The 18,334-nt window shown below is 36.2% G+C and overlaps 1 protein-coding gene across 3 annotated transcripts in view; it reads right to left on the bottom strand.

The window, feature by feature from the left end:
- The window catches only part of CAMSAP1 (calmodulin regulated spectrin associated protein 1), a 37,159-nt gene that overhangs the window by 4,450 nt on the left and 14,375 nt on the right, over positions 1–18,334 (bottom strand). The window contains exons 3-13 of one of the 3 annotated variants that reach the window (XM_075170756.1): positions 13,006–13,268; positions 12,652–12,813; positions 11,682–11,762; positions 10,665–10,697; positions 7,075–7,216; positions 5,968–6,107; positions 5,775–5,871; positions 5,173–5,350; positions 4,380–4,474; positions 3,483–3,567; positions 677–3,113 (exon numbers count right to left, since the gene is read on the bottom strand). In XM_075170756.1, the coding sequence (XP_075026857.1) occupies positions 677–3,113; positions 3,483–3,567; positions 4,380–4,474; positions 5,173–5,350; positions 5,775–5,871; positions 5,968–6,107; positions 7,075–7,216; positions 10,665–10,697; positions 11,682–11,762; positions 12,652–12,813; positions 13,006–13,268 (3,713 nt within the window). Of the gene's footprint in view, positions 1–676; positions 3,114–3,482; positions 3,568–4,379; positions 4,475–5,172; positions 5,351–5,774; positions 5,872–5,967; positions 6,108–7,074; positions 7,217–8,551; positions 8,612–10,664; positions 10,698–11,681; positions 11,763–12,651; positions 12,814–13,005; positions 13,269–18,334 lie in introns of all 3 variants that reach the window. The other 2 variants (XM_075170758.1, XM_075170757.1) reach the window with 2 other exon arrangements.

Below are 18,334 nucleotides of genomic sequence, written 5' to 3'. Positions count from 1 at the left end.
TTGTCATGTCAGCACATTTGAGGTATTTGCAATAGTCACTGCTAAGCACAAATGAAGATATTAAATGTTCCGATAGCAGTTCTGAACTTCACTAGGAGTAGACACATATTTTTTACTTGCATCTACAGCCATACAACTAAACTTTCCATTAGAGCCCTTGACTTTTAGGCTGTTAGGCTGCTCAAAATCAGAAAAATTCGGGTGCAAATGCAAAAAAAAACCACCCTAGTTCAGACTCTCAGCTCCCTGACATGTTTTAGACCTGTTCAGCAGGCTTTTACTAGATACCCGTGTTCCATCAGAATTTTTTCTTTCCGTTGATAAAGGTTCACAGAAAGCTGGGATTTCAAAACAGTAAATTCTTCCCATTGCATTCTTTTTGTGCTAAGTATTTACAACACGTTTGTATGTCTGTTTCTCAGACAGAAAAAAACAAAGGGAAAGAGAAGAAAAGCAAGGTTAATCCTGGTTCCTAGTAAAGTTAATAAGAGCCAGGATTTCATACATTAAGTCAAAAACTTTTTTCTCCACAAGCAATTCTTTTCCAATGCAGTTTTTTAAAATCCTAATATTGCAACCAAAATGTACTGCTTTCCACCAGAAGATTGAAGAATGAAGTGGAAAATGCTGGGCAAATGTGTAACAATAACCAAATATACAAAGGTAATATATTTACCTTGAAGAAAAAACCCACACCAGACTTCTGATCACCTTCACTAATTATATCCGTAGAGCTATCCTGGTTTTCAAGTTCTCCTTCATCTGGAGCTTTTAAGTCAGACAAGTCTACTTCGATGAGATTAGCCTTGCTTCTCAGTGGCTCATCCACTGGGACATTTTCTTTTCCTGAGCCATCAGAAGAATTCAACCCCGTTTCCTTGAAGCTGTTATTCACCTCTTTGCTCATTTCAGAAATAATATTTGCATCTTTGGAGGTGGAGAGAACAAGTGCCCTTTGGTTGCTCTCATCATGAAGTCTATAGGTATCAAAGAAACACTTTTCTTGAGAACCACTTCCATGATCAGGGCTACTTTCCAAGCTGATTTCTGTTGGTGTCTTTGACAAATTATTGGATGGAAATGGTCTTAAATGTGGTAAGGTTTCTAGACTTTGTGTTGGGGTTTTAACACGTGCTGAATTTTGTTGTCTGTCTTTAGTGACTTTCAGATCAGCAGGTCTTCCTGATCGAGGACTCCTTCCTTGACCAAATCGAGGTGGTTTACGAAGACTGTTCATTCCAGTTGGAGACAGAGGCTCAACAAAATGAATGGATGGTTTTACTTTTTGGTCCTGAGAGTTACTTCTGGTTCCTGGTGATGGCACTGATGGAGATTTCATAAGTAGTTCCTGTTGCTGAGAAATCTTTAATATAGCCTGCTGAAGTGTACTGATTGTTTCATTTAGTTTTTCAATAGAAAGATCGCATTCATTTATATCCACTTCAGTAACATTGTCTTCTAGGAGGGCAACAGAAATAATTTTACTTTTTTCCAAATCATGTATAGCAGCAGAGTCTTTTGGTTTATGTTGCTCAGCAAAAGCTATGCTTTCTTGCATTTTTACTTTTGTTACTTCTTGCGAATCATTAAGCATTTCTTCTCTCTCCTCCTCTTTCACAAGAAACTCCTCAGATTTGGAACCCAAAGAAACTTCATCTAAGTCTTCACCATTGTGCCGAGAATATTCTTTTGCAAAATGTTCTGGTTTAAGTGGTTGTGGAACATCAGGAGATTTCCCTTTCTTAACAACATGCAAGAAAGCTGCCTTGCCCAATTTTAGTCGCTGCCTTGCTGATAAGGCTTCCATCTTCTTCTTCTGAGCTTCTATTGCCCTTCGTTTCTCTTCCAACTGCATATGAAGCTGCACCAATTCAGAAGCTAAAAGATTAACGTTATCTTTATTTTGTCTGTTGGGGCTTTGTTCTCGTTTTTGTTTCCATGTGGTCAGTGGTGCTGGGCAGCTTTCTGATCCATCTGGTGTCGTCTTTTGTGAACTACTTGTGCTGGACTTTGTTTCATAGCTATTAAGTCTCTGAAGCTTTCGTTCTGCGAAATTGGTCATTCGGACACTCCCACTAGTCATTGACACACTGCTAACTTGAGAAATTGTACTCAAACATGGGCTGGAACGTCCACTAGCATCATCCTTATCTTCATGTTCTTTTACCTTCATATCTTCTTGCAATTTTGCAGATTCTTCCTCACCAATGTATTTAGTGACTATAGGATGGTCATCTATGACTACCAAATCCTGTTCGGTGTCTTCTATGTCTAAGAGATCTGAATCAGAATCCTGTCTCACCATAGTCCATGTAGTATCCGGAACATGCGAATTGAGACTTTTCACATAACTTACATTGACTTTACTTGCTATGTCATCATCAGATTTAGCAGCATGAAGAAAAAATCCTCCAGTGGGTAGCTCCTGAGCGGAAGGATCTAAACTGCTACTAGCCAAAGCTCTGGAAGCTTCTAACCCTGCCTCCACCAGTGCCACCGAGTCTGCAGTACTAGGATCCGCAACTGGAGTGAAATCAGAACTAGAAATTGGAGTAAAAGTCCTATTGAGGTCATGGTCACCATGACTGCTATTTGTTTTCTTGCGGATCAAAGGCAAGTGTCCCTCATTGAATCTCTTTGTTATAAAACTCCTTTGTTTCCCCTCCCCACATTCATCTTCTTTATTGATCATCTGTTTTTCCTTTGCTGGTTTTAGAACTGCAGGCATTAAAGGCTCCAAGTAAAAACTGTCTGGTTTGCTTTCTGAAGTCTCGCTATTTGTTTTTGGAGACCACGCAGTTGCAACTATGCTGGGCACCCTGGCTGATGCGTTCTGCAATTCAAGATCACCACGGTTTGGCCTTTCTTCAGATCTGATTATTGCAATAAGCTCTTCATCTTCATCCTCGATTTCAACGTTGTTGAGCAAGCTTTTCCCATTAGTTTTCATTGATGGAGGATGGGGCTGATTTTTTGGAGTTACATTAACAATGTTTGAAGCAAGACTGTCTTTGCTGATTGACCTAGCCAGACTAATGCTATCACCAGACCCAGGGTCCACATCACTACTGCCAGAATGATGAAGAGCAAATGGTGTTGGCTGAGACAGAGGCCTAGAAAAGATAAGAACAGTCTACTAACGCTTAAGCACAAAAAGTTACAATTTTTTGAACCAAGGACCATGATATAGACAGCTAAAATTTTTGCTCCATTTGAAAAATGTATCCTGTATCAAAACTGACCAGCAATACTAAATAGCAACTTCAGATACTTAAATTTTCCACAGTGCTTACTGAAAATCATTTTTAAAGTATTTTCAGTTGCAGCCCTAAAATCAGTCATCTCTGAAAATGCACATTAGAAGAAAACAAAATTAAGCAACTCTCGGTTCAATTCTAAGGAAATGATACCACATTACTACAATGAAATTGTCACATACCCTTTCATTAAACAGTATTGTAATACTTAAATGCATCTGTTACCTGGGTTTCCTCTCTGGCCATGCAAGAACCGAACCTCGTGGCTGCCCGTCAACACGGGTCAGAGAATTAGAACGATGCCGATGACCTGAAATATTTTTTAAATTGTCAGTGGTTTAGAAATGGTCTTTAAACTAGCACTTTTACTTTATTTAATAGCAAACATAATAAACTTTTTCACCAAGAGATGGCAGCAGAAAATAGATTTGCTGAAATATTAACCAAAGACAGACAGACAGTCAAACCCTGAAAAAAATACAATGAAAAGTAACCACATATACATATCTGACTTTTGGATTTCCAAACATGAAACTCTTCAATTTGCTTCCCCTGTCGGCCTCCCAACCTGGGGGGTGGGGGGAAAGTCCTCATCGCATGTTATTAGAGCCTAAGCAGTTGGAATGTTTGGTTGGTACCTTAGCTGATAAAAGAAAAGAAATTCGGAGCACTTCTGTGCGAGTATAAAATCTAGGTTTTCAGTACTTAAAAAATGTTTAGGCAAAATATGTCAAGTACTAGAGTGAGTTTGTCATTCTGGGTGACAACTTTATTTCCTAAGACCTTTGCTAGTCTTATGAACATTTGACAACTGGCTTTTTCCTTTCTTTTCACAGAATTGACATTATTAGTCTTGATTTCTTGCATTTAGGATTCTGAGAAATAAGATCACTTGTGAGAGAAAAAAAAAATCTTTTAAATCCAGTAACTTTCTTGGAAGATCTTTAAAATCTTTTAATGCAAACAAAGATGATTTACTCATACTAAACCACTTACCACTTGGCTGACTGCAGTTTAATTCAATTTTAGATCATGCACATATATGAACTTATATTTTTATTCATTACTGTATTGACATTGATGGTCACTGCCTATTGAAATGCAAATTCAAGGCAGACTTACCAGGGCTGTCTTCTCCCTGTAAAGATTTTTGTTGCTTTTGTCTCAAAGGGAGCAGTGGATGGGAAGGGCTAAAGGCAGGGCTTCCTCCTTTGCCACTAATTCAGAGAAGCAAAAATCCATTACTACAAGAATTTTTTTTTCTATAATGAGAGAAATTATATAGTTGCAAAGTAACACTGGTAATAATTACCCCCGTCCTCTTTAAAACACAATAATATGTGATTAATTTTAATGTTGAAGTAGTTACTTAAAGAGAAGAAAAGGTTTTCATATTTAACAATACAAAAGTAATCCTACTACCAGAAGTTTCTAAATAGAGCAGGTTTAAAATGTAGCTTATGCAAATAGTACATTAGAGACAAAGTAAAGCCTGAAATAACTGACTGGTTGCCATCAAACTTAGGTCAGCTGAAAAACCTTGTCATTAACCTTCTTGCACATTAGATCGTATTTAAGTTTGGTTTCATATCACCATTTATAGAATACGGGTAGTAAAGATGAGCTGATTGAACGTTTCACATTTTTTTCAACATAGAAGTTAGACTAACTTCTTCTATCGTGCAATAGTGACATTTACTGGTGGGGCTTATTGGCATTTGCCGAAGATCAAACGTAACAGTGCAAAGTGTTTCTTTGAACTTCAGAATTGAGAATAGTTTAGAGACTGACTGCACACAACTCACTTTCGCTCAGTTTGTAGCAAAATCAGAACATTTTGTGGCAGAAATTCCTAGGTTATCCAAACAGAAGCATAAATTGAAGATTAGTCTAAACAAGATGAAAACAGACTTACAGATAGTCAGGCTCCTCAGGGTGCAGGTAGTATCTGTTGCAAGTTTCAGGGCCTGCCTGAGCCGAGGGCTGCAAGTCTGCTGGACTTGTACTAGCAGGGCTAGCCATGAAACTTCGCTTCGTTGCATTGGAAATAGGAACAGGTGGACGACTGCTCTTCTGCTGCAACACTGTTTTAACTGTGCATATATTTATAACATTAACACAACTTATACTAGCCATTCAAATAACAAAACAGAACAGGAAGTTTTCAGATTGCAATACATTAGAATGAAAACTTTACGACACAACGCTAAAATGAAACCTTAAGTACTAGTCTTTATTTAAAATATGTATCTTATGGTGACCTTAATGGAAAGTTACACGTAAATAATTAGTAATTTTCGGGAAATAATTACCTGTCTATCTCATTCCAAAAATTAGAACTCAACTGGATCTAGGACTAACTTTCCTTCCATTTTTACTACTTTCAAAGATCCCCAGCAAGCAGAAAGTTTGGGTAGAAACAAAACTCCAAAAGAAACACCGCTGTGCAACAGTTTCATTGTAATGTAAGTATTTTTAAAATAACATGCTAACATTTATCAAGAGTTAAAAACTTACCATCTTTTATTTCCTGAATATCTCTTGGTTGTACAAAGTCTGGTTTGACATTCTCAAACCACCAGAAGAGTTCCGCAATGAATACCATGACATTAGGCTAAAACAGAAAAAAGAAAAAACACCTCACAATAACAAAACACTTATGATTTACCCACATTTTATTTAAAAATATATCCTTCACTATGTTTCTTACCTTTAAAACCAAAGGAGCATATAACATGTCCTCCAATGTGAGGTAAAAGCATTTGTTCAGATATTCATTTGAGAATTCTCTCAAAAGTTGAATATTATAGAGGCTGTCTGCAATTGATGTTACCTCCTTCAAACAAATATCTAGAAAGGTGAGAAAGATCAATAAGTTACGACACTATTCCAATGTATTAACCTTCCATCCACAACTAACAGAAACACTACATACAGAACTTCACAGACGTCTTACACACCATCATTTAATATTTATTGGCTACCAGTGACATTTCTCTACCTGTTAAATACCAGAGGGACAGGAAAAGGAGGAAGAAAAACAGAGATAAAACAGTATCAATTTTGCATTCATTTTAGAATCCGTATAGGATTCTGTCTATCACAGCAACAGAAAAGGTAAGCAGGCTACAAAGAACACACATAATGACAAAATACAAAAGCAATTAAAACCAGACATCTTGATTTGCAAATAATAAAAGATTACTCCTAGGATTCACAGTGCTGGTTCCTTCTGAAAACATTCAGGAGCTCTGCAAGGTACAACATATCTGAGAATTTAAAAACCAATACAAAATGTTGATTTGTAGAAGTTAAATGCAACAAGGACATTGAATTACTAAGAAAAACATTTTCTGGGAAAAAGAACTCATGTTTGCAATGCTGAAGAGTGAAAATTGCTGAAGACTGGGAGAAACTATTTTAAAATCTAGATTTTAAAATGTCAAATTAGGTACTCCCGACAGAAGAACATGAGAATTATCAGCTAACAATAGTGGACACGTATTCCTTTTTATGGTCTATTGAAACCAAGCTCAGTTATTTGAACAAAGAAAGCCTTATCACCTAGATCTATAAAAGAAAGGATTATTTTGTAGCTCATAATATACAGAGCAGAGCCTTCTAAATACAATAAGTAAAAAACAAAATCAAAGAGAGGTTACTTTTTAAATACACTGATGCAGATTCCATATGTGACCTGACTAACTTGCTGTAGTCCACTACCTATTAGATGTGTTGCATTTTTATTGGATAATGTATCTTTTCAACTTTCAAAGATTGAAGAAATTTTTTTTTTCCAGAAACCTTTATTACATACCATCTAGTTTCATTTGCTCTGGACAATAATAGTGTATCACAGCTAGAAGAGCGGCACCATCGCTACCATCCTTCATCAAATCTTCAAGCAAAGGAAAGTAAGGTAATTGCCTGCTTGAAAGATGGTCTCTTCGGTAACGCACCTAACAAAAGAAAACAAGTGTTCATATGATGCTAGCAAAAAGAAAAAAAAAATTTTTGTTAAGCACTGAAAACTCTTTACGGTGGATCCTTTATAGCATTCTGCTCTAAGTCAAAAACAATTTACAAGGTTATACTTTTCTTTCAATGGAAGCCAATTCTGAAGAATACGGCGCTTCCCTTTTAATCATTCTCCTCATATCTGGAAGCAATCTGTGCTGCTGAATTCCTAGCTTCATTCACACATTTTAACTTATTACAAGCAATTTAAGTCAAAATCCTTCCACACAGATGCATGAATGCAGCAGATCCAAAGAAAGAGACACAGATAACTACATGAAAACACTTAAAGCTTGGGAAAAAAAAACCCAAAACCACACACAGCAAAAAATAATTCAGATGAGCTAGCGATTTCTCATACATTACCTACATCCACAGACAGCAAAGTTCTCTCAGATTCAGAACATCGTATGTCTGGCAAGCCAGTATACAACACTAATGTTGTGAAAAGAATAAAACCTGGCCTTTTCCAAAAATGGTCAGCAAGAGGAGCAAGTAGGCCTTTTAAATCAATGGCAAAACTCTCCTTGATTTCAGTATAGATCAACATCAAACTCTTCTGCAAACCACCCCCTAGCCCTCATGCAATTTGGAGCATAGCTAAAGAGTAGCTAAAGCCAGCCAACTAAAGAACAAATCTTGGCATTGCTTCTTGCCACTTTCGCAAGAAAAGTTTTAGTGTTGATATTTACTAAGCCTCCACGTGCTAGCTAGACTAGAAGGCTGTATCTAAGTTTGAGCAGCAAAGTGATTGGGCAAGCAAAAGAACAATAGGCTACAGAGCCTAGCAGAAATACCTTTCAGTGTTGGAAAAAGACTCCTTTTACACTTCAGTGCGTTCATATCACTAAGTATCTAACTATCCTGACTGATGTGCTGGCCTAACATGCAGGTATACAGAGAATGTATTTGATCATCAGAGGAAAGTTGGATTTTACCAATGGTATCATACACTTTCCAAGACAACCTGGGAAAGCTCTCTACACAAACACACACATACTCCTATGTGTCAATTTAGGATGGCACAGGCTGAGAAAAAAATCCGTTCAAAGGAACAAAGATGACTTATAATCGGAGTAATAAGAACGTGTTTGATTTATTTATTTTGCACAAATATAAAAATGCTGTTAAGTTCCCCTGGCAAAAGCAAGTAACTCTAAAAGCTATCTCTATATGCTAATGCTATTTTTCCCTCTCCTTTTACCAGGTGCAAATTATTTTTTTCCCCAGCCTGAAGCACTCCACAAATACGTAATGGAATGTGAATCATACTGTACCACACGAGCATATTCCACTGGTTCCAGCATGCAGTGTGATATGGCATGCATCAGATCAGGCTTACACAAAAAGAAATAGCGAGATATACGATGGTGATTATTCAAACAAGAAACAAATCAAACGCATTAGCAACATCCATTATGCACTGGAAATGTGGTCATTATGTCTGATAAAATAGGTATGCACACTAAGGTGAACTGGTTAGCTTAAAAGGTTCATCATTTATCCACTTAGTCGAACTAAGCATATTAAAGACAAACTTCAGAAATTTCTTTTTAAATTTTAATACCTCCTGTATTTAAAGTAGATACAAATATTTCCTTTCCAATAGGCTTAAATGGAATTTAAACCAACTACAGTCAATACTGAGAACTAAAATCTACAAGAATTCCTTGTTTATTTTAGCTTTGGTAAAAAACCACAAATTTACCAAGGAGGTTTTTTTAGCTTAGTTTTTGCTCAACTATTATTCTCTTAACCATTCAAGTCTTTTATACTGAAAATTCTGAATTCTTTCTTATATTCTAAGCAGAGTTTCCCCCCCCATGAATACAATTAATGACATTTGTATGCATTAAAGTGCAGAAATGGGTGCTACTGAACTAGAGATAATTCTATATTAAAAAAAAAAATCACAAAAGAAAAAAGAAATACAGAAGTGACGCAGTGTGACAACTACCATGGAGACTGCAAAATCTGTCAGTAAACCAGTATAATCTAAATGGTACTGGACTAGCAGTGAGATAACTTCTATTTACTCCTTCCTTTACCACAAACTTGCTCAACGATATCCTGCAAGTCAATTCCATTCCTGTAGTTTCTTCTACTCTCACCCAGTTGTCTCTTTAAACAAAACATAAACCTACTCAACTTCCTCGAAAGGCTATCAAACGTATGCCTCAAATACAGATGCGCTCTTTAAGCACACTAGAATGTAAGTGATAAGACTAGGTCAATACTTCATTACATACTGGCACAGGTCATTAAATGAGGCTGGAAGACAGGGCTCTGTCTCAGATTTATTAGCCTGCAGGTCCCCACTCGAATTTCCTTTATTTCAGATATTTAAAGTTTTTCCTGCAGTCTATACATTTGGTTCAAACAAATAAAGGATTATGAGGCAGAGGAGTGGGACTGAGCCCTCTGTGGAAAGGCAGAGAGATTGTGGGGACAGGTGACTGCCCGATCATGCCTGCCTTTCCCAAGTGCACTGCTCTTTGGAATTTGCCACCGAGATAACAGCTCTCATCTTCCCAGAGAGAAAATGAAAAACACCAAATCCAGCAAGTGCAGGAGAAAGGATAACAAGGCTAAGGAAAGCAAAGGAAGAAAGAAAAATCTCTACAAGTTGAAATAAAACCAGGAAACTCAGGAAACTCAGCCAAAAGCAAGCAGGCTTGTATACTAGAAGTACAATTTTATTATTTTTTTTATATATAGTGTAATTGATATTCCATTTTTGCACTTCACCATAAAGAAGATAAGTATTTTTTCTGTAAAATGTTGATTCTGTCTTTCCTCCCATTATGCCAGCTTCAGTCTCATTAATTTACCATACAATTCCAGCAACTGTCGTAACAGGTCCAAACTGGTTTGTCAAATCTTCTAACCCCATCTCAATGAGTAACGGTGTTCTGGTTTTGACAGATTTACAAACCTGTGCAAGAGCAGGTGCAAGAGCAGTGCAAGAGCATTATTTAATGAACTACTGCAAATATCTGGGTATCTTAACTATGGATTCAAAGATTAAGCAACCATTTAAACCGACCAGCTTTTACATCACCTTAGTGCTGTGATCAATTGCCTACTTACAACAAAAACAGTAAATGCAACCATTTCAACTGTTGATAATTTTCTAGTTTTTTGCTGCTACTCCATATCCCTCACTCCTGCACTGTGGAAACAATTTTGAAATGCTGTAAAGTGATTATGCTATATGCTGTACAGTATGCAAAAATCATGTTATGAAAACTAAGCCTGATAACCCAAAAGCTTACACAGTTTTTTTTCAAATACCATCTAAGAAGCATTGTAATGGAAGCAAACACTCTGAAGAAATTTAAAAAGCCATGATTTTGTGGATGACAACTGGTGTAAAAGTAGTTCACTTACAGGTACTAATTTCCAATACCATTTGGAAGGAGACTGCTCAGGAAGCAAGGAAAGGAACGTAGGAATAGGAAAGGAACATCAGCAATGCAAGTTAAAAGCAGCAATATTTAAATGCACTTCAGCAATAAACACTTTCATATTTTAGAGGGGTTATAGCCTAGAAATTTAGATTTTAAAATATTAAAATTAGACCCAAAAGTCAATAGAGAGTCAAATAGTTAAAGGGCTCCTTCAGACCACACATTAACTTGTAAATTAAACAGCTCTTTAGCCCCTTATCATTGAAGGATATTATTTTACACAAAAAGTACATAAAAAACCTTTGCCACTAAGATGAAAGTTAAACAATTGTCCCTTGTTCGTATGTCACACTTTTATCCCCTTTGCATAGCAATGCCAATTTGAGGAAAGGACATAGCAGCTTTTCTTAAGGCTTTATCAAATCATAAATTGGGAGCTCAGATAGCTGATATACATTATGCTTGAGAAAGATCTACTTTACGTTCTCCAGAAATGAAAGTGTACTATATTTTGCAATGTTAGTGCATTGTGATATAATTTCAAGGGAAAAAGGTGGAAAAAACTACAAACACACACATATAACATTTGAATGCCAAGAGTATGCTTACTAGATTGAACTTGAATAAGCCTCTGAATATACATTAGACAATTAACCCATGCAAAATGAATATGCCCCAAGAGCTTTCAAAATATATAATATATATTTTGTGCTGTGAAAGCTGAGTCATATTTACCCACGTAAAGTTGATACAAGTTATTTTAGGTTGAAAGAAGTTATTTTAGTCCAACTGAAACATACAGGAAAGTCAGAAGATACCAGTGGGCTTGAGAGGTAAAGAAGGACACTGATGATAGACACAAAACAAATCACATGCTCAAAATCTCAGGAGTTTTGAGGACTGGATGCCTCACATTTCTCTGACAAAGAAAATACTGAGATATTTCTATTTAAATCCATTAATCATCAATACACAACTGAAGACAAATTTGTTTTACCTTTTGGTGCCCTGGACTTTCCATTAGTTGCTGTTTTAATTTAATCTCTTTTTCTGTTATCTCTCTCATTTTAAGGTTCACCTAAAAGGGCATAGCATAGAAAAGATATTAAAATACATCCGAACATGTTTCCACAAGTCAAGTTTTCTTCTTCCTCCCCTTACTTAACGGTCAATCCATTCTACAAACATAAAAAGTTCATAGAATAATGTGTTACAACAGTCTTCAAGACCAACTATCTTATTAGCAGTAGCTATAATCACAACAAGGGAATCTTGGGTTTGCGAAGGAGACATTCTCTTTGGAATGCAACTCTGTTGTTACTCGAAAGGGTTTCAACGACTTAACCTCTACCCTTCGAAAAGTTCCAGTATTTCTGTTAAATGTATTCAGGCTAGTCAGAATTAAGTCTATCCTGTTATTTAACATGAAACAACGCTTCACCTAAAAACAAACAAACAAAAAACAAACAAAAAAACCAACCCAAACAAAAAAACACCTCATAGCAGCTCATCTGAAAATAAAGAACCCAATTTCTACAGTTTTCCTGATTTAGTTCTTAATTATCATCTTCACTTTAAGACTTGTCTTCAAAGATTTACTGGCTTTATTACAGCATCCCTAAGAAAAAGAAATTGCATTTCCCTGCTAGTCTGATTCTCTTTCCCAATGCATATGGAAACCTTGGGAAGCCAAGCAAGAAGATGAAATTAGAATACATTGCAGTAATAAGGGAATCAAATACCATTAATAATAATCTGTATTAGGAGGATATTATACACAACTACCATTGGACTTGAGGTAACAAGTAACAACACAGTAATTAAAGCAGTTCTGTTCATCTGAAGTGGAAAAGATGACAGAAATGCACAGGTAAGAAAGATGGAAGGAAGACACTCATCAGAACCTTTTTAAAAATCCAAAAAGTGACAATAAGAAACAGGCACGCTTTTCTTAAGGTAAACTTTACCTTGTTAATCCAGAAAACCATTGCATCCTCCAAATCATAGGGCAGTTCTTTTGAGGCACTGAATGTAGAGAAACGCTTGACGCTAGCAACCACCTTTTCAATGCTGATCATTTCTACAGTATAGGCCATCATAAGAGCATCAATCATTGCCATATGAGAACTCTAAAAGAAGAAAACAGAGTATTGAAAAATAAAATCCTTTAAGGAAAAAAAAAAATTATATATTCTAACTGTATTTAAAACGAAAAATTCCTGAGGTTAGTGACCTAGAAATTAAGAGCTCTTCATTCCATTAACTATTTTAAATAGTGTTAAATAAAAAGAAGATCATTAGGTGGATTTAATTAAGCTAACCATTTTGATTGGTGCACAGCCCAGATCAGATTCAGACACAGGTGTATCATCGCTCTCCATGACGTAAATCCCTTTTCGAGACAGAGCCTGGATCACTGACTGGTGTCCCTGCAGAGCAGCCACCTGATCCCCCTTCAGAATGAGGCTACAGACACGACAGTACAGCTCGCTGGACAGCAGCAGCTTGATGACGGGTGGTTTAATATGCTCCTGCTCATATTGATCTATGTAAAATGGGTCCTTCAGCTCCTCAGGGACATTATCTGAAACAGCGAAGAAAAGTTTCAACAAGTGGCACTAGTAAGTGGCATCTGTTATAAACAAAATAAACATTTTTACTTTAATTCAAAGACAGCATATGAAAGAACAAAAAAGAAAATCCAGCACAAAAAATACTGAATGTAATGAAGCCTGCAGTTTCATATTGCAGATAGTTTTCAATAGGTATTTGTGCTTAAATTTTAATTAAGGAAAGCATATATAATTGGCTCCCGTCACATGCATACTTCAGTAAAAATCCTATACATTACCAGTCAGCTTTCTCAAGATACTAGAGTCCCTTTCAAGAAAGCACTTCAACAGGGACAGCAGTCCCACTGTCCTCTACGCATCTCTAGCTGTTTCCTTGAGTAAGACCCAGCTTAATCAGAATGATACGCTATCACCTCTACTGATTAGTGCGTATTATTAGTATTCTGATTTTATTTGGAATTATAAATCATTTACTTAGACCACAGGCTAAAATGCTCTGTGTATCAGATGGGCAAAGTATATATATCTTCAAAGCAAAATTTACAGCTACTTCAAGCAATATCCCAAAACATCTGTGCACAGCAATTAAATAACTGCAACGCTCAGTCACTAGGAGGGGCCGGCCAAACAGTCTCAAATTGAAAAAGAAAACTAAGCCACCTATTTCTTGGTTCTAAACTGCCAAAGTTCAGAGAAAGACCAAAATATCTGACTAAAACCTTCAGCATTTTACAAACTGTTTGCAAAACAATTGAGTCTCCAGTGAGCTGATTGTCTATGTTTTTGAAGACAAGAGTATTCAAGGAAACTATTGCACCTTTGTAGCCTTTATATAAAAAACAAAACCTATGAAGCAAAACCATTCCACTTGGATTTGGATTCAACATGAATTTTAAACCAAGCCTAAAATTAACTTCTTTTGGAATGGCACAATTTCCACCAGTTGTCTCATGATTTTATCAAACTGAACACAGATCCTGAGTGTAGTAATTTACATGCAAGTTAAAATTAACCACACAGAAGACTGCATCCTCGCACACCACTTCTTCCCCACCAGTTCTCAACCCTCATAAAGACTTACACTTTTGCTACTAATCAGTACAGCTTTACAGCTGCCAGGAAATAAAGGCACTAACAACAATGAATATTCTGATCACTCTAAACACATCTAAGACATTTCAAATCCATACGTTGCTAGCTGAAGTATTGCCAGTGTTGAAGGTTGTAACACTACAACACAAGGCAAATGTCAACTGATTGCAACAGTTGAAAGTGGAAGGGAATGCTGTTGTAAGCAATACTTTCTTGATATTATTGAAAAGACAAAAAACAAGTTAAAAATAGACATATCCCAAAATAAATACTTCTACTGATATTCAGTAATCAGTCTAGAAGCTATTGATCTTTTTAATAGCCTAGCAGCAATAATGAGAGTCTTCAACTCCAGGAAAAATACTTTTTAGCCTCAAGTGTGTTGTCTTAATAGAAGCCTGACATTTCATGATTTTCAAACATAAAATTCTATCTTATGCTATTCAGTCACTCTGAAGATCTTCCCCTGAAGTCACTTCAACATTTCATTTTAAATATGTACATCTACGGTTAAAAGAATTACTAATTTGGCAGCATATTTACTTTTCATTCAGCTCATTTCCAGAATAATCAAATTTCCCCATTCAAAAAACCTCTTACCCATAGCATATCTTTGAATTGCAAAATAAGCTGCACGGTATTTGTATACTGCAGAGCACTTAATGTTCATAAAGAACAGAATGTTATCATTACATGAGCCAGAAGTACATGTCACTTAAATAAAAATATGTGGTAAACCAGTGTTGTTGTAACAGGTCTAGCAGCTACTCAGTTAGTCATACAGTATTATCTTTCAAAATGGAAAGCTTTTTGAAGTTCTTAAAAATTAAGATCACTGCTTTTCCTTTATGTGACATTGAATGCTGTGATATACGGACTGCATAGTGAAGATGGTTGGAAGAGACACAATAAAACCACACTGGCACTAGATAAGTAGAATTTGTTAACGTGGGTGTCCATTTTTAGTGAATTAGATAATAAATTCAAATATTTTTAATCTTCTTAACATTAGTCAACCTGACCTAAAATCAAAGGCTGTTGAAAGCTAATAGTCATTGCCATTTCCAGAAAGAGAACTAGAGCTTCCATTTCTAAAGACTGAGGAAAGATCCAAAAATCAAAACGTAAAGCAGCTCATATAATTCAACATTTTAGCTTCAAAGCAGCTACACCTTTAACAACCAACGACACACTGCTTTTTACTAAAATTATTTATGAAAGGAAATAATAGAATACTAGCTCATAAAATATCCGTGAAGAATGGTAAGAGCATTAGCACCACTCCAAGTTTTGAAGGCTTTTTAAAAACAAAAGCATGCAAATTCAAAACGTCTGAAATCTGACGCACTTAGACGAGGGTTTTAGTACGAACACCTGCCCTCCACCAGCTCCACAGACCACCGCAGAGCAGGGTAACCGAGGTGACTGTCTGAAACTGCGCTGTGGGTAATGGCTGGACAAAGAAACCCTGAACTTCCTCCAGCACCTCGGCTGCCCAGCGATCTATGCAGACCACTGCATCAGCAAACAGACAGCGCACTTCGGATTTTCTTCAGGTCCCTTTTCCACAAGGCAAACTGCGATTATTTTATAGACTGTAACTACAGAAAGCAAAAAGCATTCTCTTCAACACTAACATACCCACAAGGGATACAATATATTGGATTGGGATCTTTACACAAATTATTAAAACATAAGCAACTACTGGAACATGATGCTCAGCTTCCTGTGTGACAGGGGCAGTAAGACCTCCCACATTAATTTTCATCTAGCAACATTTTAATGATTTTAAAAAGCCTTTCCTAGAAATAAATGGATCTAGTTCTTAGTGATGAGATTCCATGTCACAAAAATCAATATATAAAAAAAAAACCAAAACAAAAACCACCTTGTATCTTAGCTACTGTTCTTTAGTCTGAACGTCCAGTCAAGAGATCTGAAATCTTTTTATTCTATATTGAAGAACCCTCTAACTTCATGTTTCTGATCTCCATAAAATTGCTTAAGGACTGAATGGATTCGGATTGACCAGGATTAAAGATATGGGGGTGGGAGGGGATAACTTCTAGTACCAGGATTAATAATTTCAATACTATCATAAGAAGTTACTCATAAACATTAATCCTCCCATAATTGCAACTTAGTTCACTGTAAACACTTGCCCAGTTTTATTTTCTACATTAGTGTATATGACACTTCTGCCAGCTAAATTTGCCTGTGACAGAAAGGAACAGTTTTGTAACTAATTTGATGTCCTGACTAAAGGCCCACAGAAATTTTAAGGTATAAAAACCACATCAAAGCTCAAGAGTAGTAATATTAACTTTACTATTTAATTCAAATTTATTTCATATAGGACATAATCATAATATCCACGTGGCAAGCACAAATGAGAAATAAATGGCAGGAAAAACTGTAATGCAAAAAGGATGCTACACAAGTACATAACTCCGAGTTGAGAAACTTCCAAATATCATAGTTGTAGATGTCCTGTACGCACTGCAATTATCTCAAACAGGGTAACACAGCCTTCCTAGACAGCCACAGCCACAAAAAGTGCTCTAATTGCGAGATATCTTCAATACTTGGAATCCTGCATCTGAAAGTGCAACATAAGAGACCTATCTTCATCTTTCACATCTCTGCTAGTTATTCTTATCTGTAATATAATGCCACATAAAACACTTGTAGCACCCAGGTCTGCTCATTCTCCAAAAGCCCCCTAAAAATGTCAAAACTGCCACATTGCCAAAAATCTCAGAAATACGTTGTCAGTTTTAGAACAACTATACACCATCAGAGTTAACCTAACGCTAATTTAAACAACACACTATGGATACACAAGTAGCCACTGGTATTACGGATAGGTTTTCTCCCCAGTTTTTATGGATCAGGCAAATTGCAAACGAGTCATATGCTTTTTGCTTGCCTCACCACAGAATGCGTCAATGTTCTTTTTGAAGAAAATGTCCCAGTCTTTCCAAGTCCCAGTTTCTATAAGCATCTTTTTCAACACCTTACTTTCATGACCTATAACTGAACTTAGATGTTAGAAAAATTCAGTTCATTAAAACTTGTATTTTTACACATTTATGCTTTGGAATTCGGAAAAATCAACATGAAAAAAACTTCTGAGCAATTAACTTCTAAGCTATAGCTACAAAAATTTCTGCTCGAGCAGTTCAACAAATCCTACCAAAGCAAACCAAAAACAATTAAACCATGTCCTTTTTTTTTTTTTGCTTATGAAAAGGTCTCCGACACCATCTTAATTCCAAAAGGAAGTCACTTTTATGTTACTATTGCATGTTACCGAAAAGCTTGCAAACACCTTCTGTTTCTCCTAATGTGCTTTCTGACTTGTTACCCCAGGAAAATGTTAGCATCCACTTCAACACAAGCTTTACAGCTGCCAGTTTTAAACAAAATACTGTGTTCAAACGACACAAAGCTTAAAAACGACCAGTGTTTTTATAGTAACTTAAAAACAATGGCACGCAACCTGATAATCAGATCTGTGAAGGTATACATCATTAATTCAGTTTATCCTAAGTTTTCTATCAAGAACTGTCGAAGAATTTCTCACGGAACACTCAGTATCAGAGTTGACTGGATCTTTTTCACACATGGATTTTATGCAAATTTTATACCATGTTACTTAGTTCCATGCAGTCAGCTTATTATAAAGCAAAAAAGCACATTTTTGCCGTTTCCCACACTTAGAAAAACAAAGTAATAACTTATTTTTTCCAAGTTTCAGCAGCATAAACTGTTAAGTGTTCTTGCCCCACTGAGCCTGCTGGAGAGATACCTCTACCAGCTATTTTTATAAAGAGATGAAGGACTCAAAAATAAACCATCATAATTTCTCATGAAGCAATTCTTTCGGTCTGTTCCAACTCACATCAATGAGTTCTAATCTCTCAAAAACCTGTCAGTTCCAAGTATAAATCATTGGGTACAACATAGTTTACAGGATTACAAA

Source organism: Calonectris borealis, chromosome 21, assembly GCF_964195595.1.
Source record: "Calonectris borealis chromosome 21, bCalBor7.hap1.2, whole genome shotgun sequence".
NCBI lineage: Eukaryota > Metazoa > Chordata > Aves > Procellariiformes > Procellariidae > Calonectris > Calonectris borealis.
This window is presented reverse-complemented; position numbering and strand designations above follow the sequence as displayed.